We start from the raw sequence: 11805 nt of genomic DNA on the forward strand, positions 1-11805 counted from the left end.
AATTAGCTGGGTGAGCGGTCTAGCTGGCTGAACAGTCTCCCCTGGATGGCCGGTCTGCCTCTTGTTTTTGGGAAAAAAATCCTTGTCTTTGCTAAGTGTTCCTCACCTGCAGACAGGTGCCTGCGTGGTAACCTCCTGACATCCATAGGAAGCCCCGTGCTGCTGTAGGGCTTTCCCAGAGCCCAGCCAGCCATCTGGTAGGGTTGTGAGCTGCTCGGGAGGAACCAGGCAGTGCTTTGCCTCCCTTCTCAAGCATGGGATGGTGGGGCTGGATCGTGGCAGTTATTTCAACACAGCTGCTCTTAGTCCCTTTTGTTGACAGTAGGCTTGGGTCTGAAATCCAGCCTGTTGCTTCATTTTACTGTGCTAGATGAGCCATACTATTTTTATTTACGGTTCTGGACTGCATGAGCGCCCTTGATATTTATTTCTTAATGTAGGTCTTAAAAAAGAAAAAAAAAAAGAACACTCCTCTGCCAACAGTTTATTAGGCCAAGGTGACTGTTTGCAGAGAGCAAACAATGGAGCATTGTCTGTACAAAGTGATTTGACTTTAAAACATGTATGCAAAGGCAAGGCACTTCTTCCCACAGAAGAATTCATCCAGGTCTCTCCAAAGTGCCCCTGCAAGCTGGCTGCTGTCGTATGGAGGACGTGAGATGCTGCTGGAGCACAGCAGCCCTCAGTTTTCCAGCCACATGGCTCTGTGGCTGGGAGAGCCCCACTGCCCTCCTCAATCACAAACTGTGCCTCCCTAGCACATGCAGCACAGCTTTTTCCAGGCAAGGCACTCCAGCATGACTCCTACCAACAGCTTCAAAAGCAAAGCAACCCTCCCCAAAACCTAATTTGTGCAAATTGCAGAGGCAAGCAAGCTTCCCAGGTCCTGGCGGCTTCTAAAGCTGCAGGGGGAATGCAGCCAGGTGGTGGGGCAGGGCCGAAAGGGAGGTGAGCAACAGGTCCCAGGGTGTTGCTGTTGGGGGGGAGCTGCTACAGTAGGGATGACAAAGGTCTTTTTGATGTTGGGAGTGAAGCAGAGCCACCTGCTGCCTTTCCTCAGGTGGAGAGAAGGAGCAAAATAAAGGGTAAAAGTGCTTGGTTCCAGAAGGCAGGTCATTTGCCCTTTGTTCCACGGCAGAATTGAGAGCACATCTCTGCACCTGCCAAGGATTTGGGCTGAAAGAATAAAGGAAGAGGGCAGGAGATGATGAAGGGAGCTCTATGGAAAAAAAAAAGGACCAGCCAGCTTGTCCTGTGTCACTAGCCCACTGGGCTGTGCTAAGCAATAACACAGATGTTTCTGAACAAATGAAAAGCCTTTATTTTTTTTTCTGTACTGAAAAAAGAAACAAACCCACAGATGTCAAAACCACACTAAAAGTTAATGATAATTCTCCAAACAGCTGAACAGCAAAAACATTTCCAAGACAATGAAGCAAAGGAGGCAGCATTACATCTGGGCTGATGATGGAAGGCTGGTGTTTCAGGTGTCAGTTTCCAACTAAATGCAGCGAGTGCTTTATGCTAGCTGGATCTTCTGGCTTCTCACAGCTAAGGCACAAATTGAGACACTTTACAGTGCTCCTCAGCTTTCAAAACAGCAGGAATGTTAGCTCTGTTACACATCTGAATTTAAACAACATATCCAACAGTGACAAAGCTGGTTCCTGTGAACAGCAGTGAATGGGTGAGCAGAGCAGCACTGTCCTACGCACAGTGGAGCTCCAGCACGCCCTGGTGTCAGGAACTGCATCAGACCTGCGGTGAGATCTGGGGATGCCCCAGTGCTGGAGAGAGAAATCATTGTGTGTGTGTGTGTGCAAGTTGCCTTAGCTTGCTGGCTAATGCAAGGACAAGCCTCTGAAGCATGCTCTCTCTTTTACATGTCCGTGTTTCATGCTGATAGCGGCCTCACCTTTGCACATGACCTCTTCAAAACAGCTCTACTGGCCTTAACTTAGGCAAACCTTCCCCCAGCAACTGGCTGAGTCTCTAAATGCAAGAATGTACCCTTCTGGACTTCTCAGGAGAAGTAAGGCCCTGGAACGGGGCTATCCCCTGCTAAGTGCCCTGAAACAGATCTGCACTGCTCTCCAGAGGTGTATGGGGAGAGCTGTGCATCTCATCTGCAGTGTTTCTGCAGCACGTGTTGCTCTTCAGTGCTCTGGGGGCTTTTCTAAAAGAAGTACTGGTGACTGAGGGCTGCCTTGGCTGAGATACGTCTGCTGGGGTCGTACAGGAGCAATTGCTGCCAAGAGAAAACAAACATCAGGTTCAGGATTTTACAGGCCAAATGATCAGTTGCACCTGGATGCGGCTGGGCCTTTTCCCTTCCCTGGGCTTCAGGAGTAACCCCCAGCTCAAGTTACCAGGGGGGCTACTCCAGAGGGATTCCCTGATCCCCAGTGCAGCAGTGCCCAAGGGGAATTTACACTGACAGCCAGTATTAAGCACTATGTATTAGGAAGGTTGCATTGATTGCAGGTGGTTCTTTTTTTTGTTTTTTGTTTTTCCCAGCAATTCAATCAACACGTTTAATAAAAATGTGATTGCATGTATTTGAAAATGCAGTGGATTTTGTGCCATGAATACTGTGCATATGAATACAGCGTTCCTCAAATACACCTTTTCAATGAGTTGATGTTTCTGCAATGGCAAATATGAAGATAACAGCCAAATCAGTTAATGTATTTCAAGGTAGATCAGCCCCAGTTTTTCCTATTATTTTTCCCCAGTTTGAAAAGGACCTTGCCCGCAGGCCTTGTGCTGAACCCGCGCTCACCGCCAGCAGGTCTCTGCCACGTCGATCTAAGTTGGGGACAATTTCCTTCAACTCTTTCCTTGCCCACTGGGGAAAGTCCCCTTTGTAGTCAGGCAGCTGCGACACCCCAGGCCAGGTCGCTTCGGTGGGAGTGCCCAGGGTGCGAAAGATCCGGAAGAGCTGATCGATCTCAGAGTCCCCTTGAAACAGGGCCTTCCTGGTCACCTGCAGCAGCAAAAAAAAAAAAGAAAAGAAAAGAAGCAGCAGCCAGGTCCCGCCTTGCCATTAGCTCTGTGTCCTACTTCTCTCTGCAAACAAACCTTTGTTCAAGCAGATGCAAAGAACCACTCAAACCAGGGCAGCTCTGCCAGGCAGTGGCTGGAAAACTCAAGGCTGTATGCTTGTCCCCAGCTCCTCCCATGGACTAGCACTCCCCTGAGGCTGTCCCACTTTCAATCACTCCTTTATGCCTCTGTCTCAAGTTTCCTACCATCCTTTTTTATAGACCAATTACTTGACCAGGTTCTGCTCATCTGCAGCTCAGGGGCTTTGGGAGCTAGGGACAGTGCTGTCTTGTTGCAGGGATAGTGAGCTCTTCAAACTGGACTATAGTCCTCAGGAGACCCAAACAAAGCAATGCTCTGACATGTTTTGAAGTGCTAGCTCTCTGCAAGGTGCTGGGGGACATCCGCAAGAGCACCAGCTCTTCCCAGAATCAAAACGCTGCAGCAGTAAGACTGAAATATGACGCTGTCACGTACTGACACTGCAGCCAGACCACAGAGGCTGCTCTGCCTTCCAGCAGGCCCCTCCTGGTGGCAGATCTCCTTCCGAGAGCATAGCAAAGGATCAGCTAACCCTCAGGGTGGAGTTTCCACAACGCACACCCCAGGATAGGGTGGGGCCACAGATGAGTATCACAGATACTCTGCATCCTGCCCCTCCTTCGCCACTTCCCATTGCAGCTGGGCCCTCCCCACTCGTTTAAAGACACCATTAAAACCCATACTACCATTTCGGCAAAGATGCAGCCGATACTCCACATATCCACAGCTGTTGAATAGTATTTGCATCCCAGGAGTATTTCAGGAGCTCGATACCACAAAGTCACCACCTGGTAAGGAACCAACAACAAGCTCTGTCTTGTTTTCCTGAGTGAAACTGGAAGCATGGGATCCTTTTTTCTCTGTTGTAACAGTGACTGTACAAATTGGAGTGTGCTATAGCCATGTTTAATTACTGATGGCATGTTTGGGATTAATAGGGCACTTGAATAAATATACCCTGTGTAGAGAAGGTGAGAATCTAGTTTGCAGGCAGGCTGGGGTAGAAGGGGTCAGCACACTTTGCAGGGACACTAGATGACCCCTTAGCTGCAGGACAGCGCTTGATATGTCACTTGTGATACTGTTACGCATTCATTATAGGTTGTGCACCTCAATCTCAGATGGCAGGGAGTCTCAACAGTACCTCATGAGTGTATGTGCGCAGGGGAACTCCAAAAGCTCTTGCAAGCCCAAAATCAGCCAGCTTGATTGCTCCCGCTTCATTAATGAGCAAGTTCTGTGGCTTCAAGTCCCTGTGGATGACTCTGTGGGAGTGGCAAAAGCTCACACCCTGCAGCAGCTGGAAAAGGTAATTCTAAGGAAAGAAGAGATTTTTAGACACCACCACAATGAAACCACTTCAGAGGTTTGATTATGTGAACCTACACACTTTGGTTCATTTATAGACCTGAATGAGAAATATAACTTTGTAATAATGCAACACCAGGCTTGCAGGCCACTACCCAGAGATGCACACAAAGTGCTCCCACTGCATGGAGACAGAGACGCTCCAATCCAAGCAGCGGCAGTCACTTCCACCCATCCACTATTCTGTACAAGAGCAATTAGCAATAGATCCCTCTATTGCCCTATCAACAGTTTGTTGAGAAATGAGATGGGCTGGAGGGCCTGAAAACGGCTGGGAAACAAATGCACTGAGCAATAGCACCAGGAGGCTTTCCCAGCTGAAACATTTTAGCTCAGAAAGGCTGAATGCCTGCAGCAGAGGATTATTGTCTTCTCAATCAGTCTGGCTAAGAGCAGCTCAGTGCTGGCTCTGACCAGCAGAAGGCAGCAAGGACTCACTCTCTTGCAGGCCTATTAGCTCTCCTTCCAGCACTGTACCTTGACCAAGCTTAAAGGAAACTCTCCAGTTTGAGAAGAGTCTATGTATTTCTTCAGGTCCTGATTGAGATACTCAAATACAAGATACAGCTTCTTCTGGCTGTGCACAACATCCAGAAGCCTGCAAGAGAAGTGCAAGCAATCCCTTCAGTACCTTTGTGTGTGGATGTTCATGCTATACAGGGATGTTACAGCACCTGGCATGACCTCCGGACCTTTGCCAACTCCCAGGCATCCCTCATCCCTCCCTAGGTGCCTCTGCTTTGAGAGCCCTCTAAGGCAGAGCAGAGAGTCAGGTATAAAGGCATCCAGTATGGGGAACCAACAACATCTTGAATCAGTCTGATTTTTTGTTTGGTTTTGCTTCTTTCTGTACAGGCACTGAAAGACTGAAAAGCATCTCTTGTTGCCTGATCTGGAGCCGACTACAGTGATGACCAGGATGTGGTCAGTGAGCTGGTGGGGAGGGTTCACATGGCTCTTACCTGACTATGTTGGGATGCTTCAGCTCCTTCAACAGCGAGATTTCTCGGATGGCAGTGCTGGGGACGCCCTCTGTCTCCCTATGGCAGAGGTAGGCTGTAGAGCACCCCATCCCATAGCCAGACCCTACAGCCTGGCATTGTCCCATTTCCCTTTTTCCTGTCACTGTGCCCCGTTCTTGGCCTAGGGGAGGGTCTCACACTTGGTACCACAGGCTTGGGATGGACATGGGGTGACACGGAGCCATGGGGAAGGTGAGAAAGGCAGTCATGGGGGGCAGTCCCACCGCTATGGGCATCAGTCTGCACCAACAGCCCTCAGAGCCTGGACAGCTCAGGGGAGCAGGATTAACCGTGTACACATTCAGTCCCCATTCTGGAGGGGCTGAAGTCGATGCAGGGCCTCACCAGGCCCCAGTGCCACACTCCTGAGGGAGAGGCGGCATCCCAAAATGGTGGCTGCCTCCCCTGCCCCGACCCACGGCGCCAGGGCTGGGTTCTAACCACTCTCGTTAGCCACCAGAGACACTTCTTTCCCCTCGTGTCAGGATTCTTACAGCCTCTGGAGCCATTTTAGATGCTGTACTCAGGGCCTTTCTCCCATGATGGGCTGAGCTAGGCCATGGTGGACCCAGGGGAAGGACATGGCCCCACTCACGCATCCAAGCGGATCTTCTTGAGGGCCACCAGCTGCCCCGTGCGTTTGTTGCGAGCCTTGTACACCACACCATAAGTGCCCTCCCCGATCTTCTCCACCTTCTGGAACACCTGCTGGAAGGCCTCCATGGCCTCGGCCTTGTGGCTGCTGACACAGGAGGAAAAAAAGAAAAAAGGGAGAAAAGGTGCAGGAGTGCAGCACAGTGTCTGCTTTCCCTCTCTGCACTGCTCCTCCGACCCAGGGCCCAGCTGTGTGTGAGGGCTGCTGGGTTATGGAGCTGCTGCGTAGGCCCAAAACTGCCCAACAGTGACGGCCTGAGGACGGCTGCTTGTGCTGTTGTGTTGGATAAAGCAAAGATGGAGCAAAATGCACCCAAAGAGCTACTTGGGGACTGTGGGAAAGGTTACATAGGACCAAGGGAAGCTCTTCCGCCTGTTTGTGCCTGGTGTGAAGGGGATGTGGTGCATAATTTGTCTTGCGCAATTGTCCCTTGAACCTCCCCACTATGGGCCGCGCTGCTTGGTCAGCCCTTTGGAAGATGTCCTTGGTGGGGGAATTAATAATTGACTTGCTAGCTGGCAGATTAAAAGGTCACTATACATGGTGGCACAACAAAAGGTGGAGCCACAGAGACACTGGTCTTGGGGTGGGCACAGGACATGGCAGCCCACTGAATGCATGGCTCCATGGCACTTCAGCATGACCTCAACAGGACTGATTTAGGACATCCCTGAGCCACCAGCTCAAATTACTTTAAAATGTATCCTAATGTTGCTGGTACAGCTGAATCAAAGTGGCTGGTAGAACTGGGACTCAGATAACTATGCATTTGTGCGTCCAAGGCGAGCTCCTGTCTGAGTTCTCTGTTGGGCTGGGAAGGTTGAGTTTGCGTTTGCATCTCCATCTGGAAGCACTGCCAGATTTGCTTTACCTTTTTATTCTTTTTTCTCCCCCCTTCCTGTAACACTTACAGGAATGTGATATCTTGGATGTTCCTGATTATCTGGTAAACCTGGCCATTCGGATAAAATTTAAGCCCGGGGGCAAAAGCAGGAGAATAAACAGATGAGGTGTAAGTATAAACACAACATTACGTGCTAACTGTTGACTCTTATAAAACCAGAACAAAATCTTGCCTCTTGAAATAATAGTTTTGGAATTGGGCTGAACAGCCTGTGTGTGCAGAGATAGGGCTTTCAAAGCTTTGTAACTGTGTGAAGAAAACATAAGGCTCAACTACGATTAAAGATTATCACAAGTACTGTAATTACTGAGCAATCTCGGGATCTTGAATTAAGCCTTTGCAATATCTATTGCTATTTTGCTCTGTTTCTGTTCACTGTATGGCTTCAGTCCACGTTTTCTGAAAATTTCAGCAGAGAACGTGAGCAGAAAACCAGAAAAGGCTGCAGGTGGCTGAGTTACAGAGAACCATGGTCCCATCTCACCCCAGGTCCCTCAATTTCTATTGCGTAAAAAAGTCTCTCACGCACTAATATTTTATTCTCATCTCACATTAGCGATTTTTCTGTCTTTTTATTGACAGTTTAATCCTGCTGGGCCTGGCACCGTGTTCTTAAGACAGGGTGGCTCTGATGTAATTTAATCTCCTCTTCTTGCAACTTTTTCAAAGCCAAGCACTTCCTTACACACCCAGTCCTTACGAGGAGAAGCAGTTTGCTAAATCTTCTTACATCATCCATACTGTTTCTGCACAGCCTAATGCATGTGCCTTAGCAAGAAAGAGGTTTTTAATCAATAAAAGACAAACCACATTCTCTTTTAATCTTTATTTAGGAAAATATCAATCAAAACCTTTAGATGCTTCCAAAAATAATGATTTAAGGTCTCCTAAACTTAGTTGTGTCAAGGAAGAAAGTCAAGTGATGGTTTTCAGGGCAGTGCAAATTTTAATTTAGAGCTAAAGTCAATCATGCACCTTGGATACAGGCTCCTGAACCCTCTAGGAGGCAGTTCTAGTGAAGCAGTGGCTCCTTGCTCTTCTTGTTCCTTTGTTGTTCAATCCAGAACTGTGTGTTTTTCCAGGAATGTTTCTGTGTGGCAGCTGAGTCACCACAACCCAATATGTGCACTTGTGGACCCATAGCCACGCAGGGCTAACAAACTTTGCACTACTGCCCTTTACCTCCCATTTGCTGCATGTTGGCAGCGTATGCGGACGTGCGCAGATGTTTAACTCCACATTCAGAGACTTTGCCTTTTTCTGACCTCTCCAAGCCCTGCATTACAAAAGGACTGCTGTAACTCATGCACTCTCTTCCCTTAACCACCCTCTTAAACAACAAACTTGCTTCCCAGAATCATTTTCCATGGTGACACCTGGTACAAACTGGCAGCTCCACATTTACATACTGGTTAAATTTTCGCATACTTTCCCTATCTAGTGACTTCTCTTTGCCATGGCAAAAAGCAGCAGTGTTTCAAACCCACCTTCTAAACACACTTCCCAAATGTTTGCTACAGACGGCAGCTGCTGGATGGCTGTGGTGGGGACCAGCGCAGGGCTGGGGTCAGAGCTGCTGTCAAGATGTGCCAGATTCCATCCGCTGCTGCCTCTCCTGGAAATACTTCCTCTGCTCCTGGATGGCCTGTTCCAGGAGGGGTACGTTCATCCCTTCCACACAGGTCAATATTCGGGCTTTTATCACAGGACTCTCACCTGGGAATATAAAGGAAGCTTCTGTAGGAAGGAAAAGAGAAGTAGCAGCTCTGCGGCACACAGAGAGGTCCCTTCTGGCACTGTACACTTCCAGGTGGCCAAATAACCATAGCCTGAGACCTTGCAGGAGACTGCTCTGGCCGCATGCCTCCACAAGCAGCAGGTTAATTCATGATGCATTTCCTTCCCTCTGCCTTGTCTGCTGCCAAATGCCAATGTTTGGCACTGAGCTCCCTTTGCCTCATGAAAGCAGAGCCCAGGATACCTCAATGCCAGTGCTACACAGCATCCATCCACCTCATGGCTGCACTGAGCAGCTTTGGCTTTTCCTATCTGAAGAGCATCATGGTTGTTTTTAAGCCAGCCTCTGCAGGCAAGAAGAGGGGATAACAAAGCTGGGCATAGAAGAGGCTCAACGCTGCCTGTAACCAACAGTTCATTGGTAGACTCAGGTGCTCCACAAAGGGCCAAGCCTTGGGGACACAGCCAGCCTCTCAGCCTTCTGCCCTTCCACGCCTACAAAACAGGGTCAACTTGCTCCTAGGCAGTGACAACCAAAATAACATGCCTTCCTAAAGGAGCTTTGCAGCAGAGGCTTAGCAGGTGACTCACCAGATGCCATGTGCAGTGTGGCTTTCCACATGTCACTGAGGGTTTTAAAGGGCACAAATGTGAGCGTTTGTTATCAGATGTGGCCAGGACAACATTTGGGATTAGATTCACAACCCCACAGCCCATGCAAAGCTGCACCGTGCAGCTGCAGAAATACTCAGGGCACCCCAGGGAAGGCCAACAGGATGACAGCAGAGTGCCAGCAGGGTGCCAAGCATGACAAAGCCTGCCCACATTCTTCACACCCCATCTCTGAGGGCAGGGTGTAATTAGAGCCTTTCAAGGATGGCAAAGACCAACCCAGCCAGCTCCCAACAATGTGTTGCTGCAATCAGCCATACTCGGAGCAAAGGCAATTGACCATCGGTTTCATAAGCTGTGCTGCTCAGGCACTTCTGGCCTCTAATCTGTGCCAGAGCACCAGGTTTTCATCAACATAAGGGCACTGGTTCCTCGAGCAGAGGGCACTCAAGCAGTGTTGTGCATTTTCCAGCACTTTGCTAGGGGACTCATTTGATAAGGGCTGTAGCCATGGTATGGAGATGGATGCTGGAGCAGGGGGTAGTAAAACTACTTCCAGGGCTGCATAGGTTCATTAGGCTCTCAGGACCAAGTGCATGAACCCACTGGCCAGAAATGGAGACTGTGCAGCAGCACTGCTGGTTAAAGCCGACCTTCCTGAACTCAGTAACTTGTGCATCCAGCCAAACGGAGACAGCATTTACCTTCCCTGTGTTCAGCCTCTCCCAGGACCACGTAGAGAGATCCCAGCTGGGCTCCAAACGGTTCTACCAGTGCGGTGTTGATGTGGATGTGGTGCTGGGCTGAGCCGTGCTGAGTGCTGAGAATGGCTTCGGACCGGGCCAGGTCGTAGCAGCTTAGCCTGGGAGTGATGCATTTGGGAGATGCACAACTGAGACTGCAAACAAAGCCGGGGGGCAGGGGGCCAGCGAGGGAGCAGCCCAGCTGGCAAGGAGCCCATGATACCCTCCTCACCTGCCAAATGTCCTCAGTGCTTCCCCCTCTGGGATGGAGCTGTTGATCTCCCAAGGGAAGTAGTACACTCCAGCGCTTGGCAGCATCTCACGCAACCACCTCTGGCTCTGCAAAAGCACATCTGAGCTCCTGCCACTCTGTTCCTGAACCAGAACCAGGTTAACAGCATCCCAAAACTCCTCTTGTGCCCAGGTCCCCCATGCAAAGGGCTGCAGGAGCTCGCTAGGTTCCCCGCTGAGCTCTGTGTGCAGGCAGGGGGCCCCGAGCATCCTCCCTGGCACATAGAGTGGGCTGGTAACGGGCAGCTGCAGGGATGCAAAGCAGCTTCAGCATGGCTTTAGTTCTGCCCAGCCAATGCTGCAGCCAGGCAGGTGGCTACGTCCTGCAGTGGTTCCTTTTGGCATTGTGTTCTCTCCTATTTCCTTTGTAGGGTCCCTGGGTTCAGCTTGCCATGCACCTATTTAATGCATTGCTTAATGCATGCACAACATCAGCTGCAGCATATTGCATGCACACCTAGTGCACTATCTAAAGCACTATTTAATGCCTGCCCAGTTCCAAGTGCAATATGCTACATGGACATTTAATCAATTACTTAACAAAGTAATTGTGAAATGCCTAGCTGCACAACTGAATGCATGCATAGCCCCAGGTGCAGCAGTTATATGCACATTCGGTGTGCTATTTAATGCACAGCCAGCCCATTGTGTGCAAATTTAGTGCACCATTTAATGCAAGCCTAGCCTCAAACAGCAAGAGCTCTATGTATACAGCCACGGATGCAGAATGTTGTGTGTGTGATGTAAGCCCAGCCACGATGCACCACACTGTGCACATTTACAGATCAACTTAATGCACACCCAACCTCTGATGCACACTGCACACACATTGAATGCATGTGCACTGCACACACAGCTGCACAACTGCACACGTGGTTTAATGCACTCCTAGCATGTATGTTGCATGCACATTTAGAGCACGATGCAATGCACGCCTAGCACCAGTTACAGCACCTAGTACGCCTATTCGAAGCATGACTTAATGCATGCCCAGCCCCAGATGCAATACGTTATTTGCACGTGGAACACATACACATTGCATGCCAAGCTGCAGCTGCACACATTTTATGCAAAAGAACGCGCTCCCAGCTGCAGCACGCTGCACGCACGATTTAAAGCAGCGTGCAATGCACGCCTAGCTACAGCACACTGCACGCACGCTTAGAGCACGATTTAACGCACCCCAGCCGCACGCTGCATGCACGATTTAAAGCACGGCGCAGCGCACGCCGCATGCAGCGCAGCATGCAATGCAATGCAATGCAATGCAATGCAATGCAATGCAATGCAATACTATAGACCCCACTCCGCACGCGGCGACGCGCCCCCGCGCACACTTACCGCGCGACCGCTCCCGCCCCGCCCGCGGAGGGGGCGTGGCCACGT

At 49.9% G+C, this 11805-nt stretch overlaps 2 protein-coding genes and 1 long non-coding RNA gene across 7 annotated transcripts; 1 reads left to right on the forward strand and 2 right to left on the reverse strand.

Annotated features, from left to right (window-relative positions):
- CDK3 (cyclin dependent kinase 3) lies at window positions 1284-6307 on the reverse strand. 2 transcript variants are annotated; one of them, XM_021415217.1, is made up of 7 exons: window positions 6073-6307; window positions 5418-5495; window positions 4933-5053; window positions 4232-4402; window positions 3774-3875; window positions 2783-2986; window positions 1284-2248 (listed from the first exon to the last, which is right to left on the reverse strand). In XM_021415217.1, exons 1-7 carry the CDS (start codon window positions 6198-6200, stop codon window positions 2177-2179), a joined length of 876 nt encoding a protein of 291 aa, XP_021270892.1. In that variant the 5' UTR covers window positions 6201-6307; the 3' UTR covers window positions 1284-2176. The 2 variants fall into 2 exon arrangements, 1 of the variants encoding a protein (XP_021270892.1); XR_002443905.1 differs by lacking the exon at window positions 1284-2248 and having other exon boundaries at window positions 2899-2986; window positions 3523-3875.
- Window positions 3737-7728, forward strand: LOC110407469. The gene is made up of 5 exons (XR_002443907.1): window positions 3737-3878; window positions 4189-4396; window positions 5311-5506; window positions 7046-7144; window positions 7619-7728. It is a non-coding gene; the product is annotated as an uncharacterized LOC110407469 (long non-coding RNA).
- On the reverse strand, window positions 7848-11805 carry TEN1 (TEN1, CST complex subunit). 4 transcript variants are annotated; one of them, XR_002443906.1, is made up of 4 exons: window positions 10361-11723; window positions 10090-10247; window positions 8524-8752; window positions 7848-8312 (listed from the first exon to the last, which is right to left on the reverse strand). XR_002443906.1 is itself a non-coding variant. In XM_021415221.1 (4 exons), exons 2-4 carry the CDS (start codon window positions 10444-10446, stop codon window positions 8616-8618), a joined length of 381 nt encoding a protein of 126 aa, XP_021270896.1. In that variant the 5' UTR covers window positions 10447-10467; window positions 11761-11805; the 3' UTR covers window positions 7848-8615. The 4 variants fall into 4 exon arrangements, 3 of the variants coding, with proteins under 3 accessions (XP_021270896.1, XP_021270895.1, XP_021270894.1); XM_021415221.1 differs by adding an exon at window positions 11761-11805 and having other exon boundaries at window positions 7848-8752; window positions 10361-10467; XM_021415220.1 differs by adding an exon at window positions 11761-11778 and having other exon boundaries at window positions 7848-8752; window positions 10361-10503.

Source organism: Numida meleagris, chromosome 17, assembly GCF_002078875.1.
Source record: "Numida meleagris isolate 19003 breed g44 Domestic line chromosome 17, NumMel1.0, whole genome shotgun sequence".
NCBI classification, from domain to species: domain Eukaryota; kingdom Metazoa; phylum Chordata; class Aves; order Galliformes; family Numididae; genus Numida; species Numida meleagris.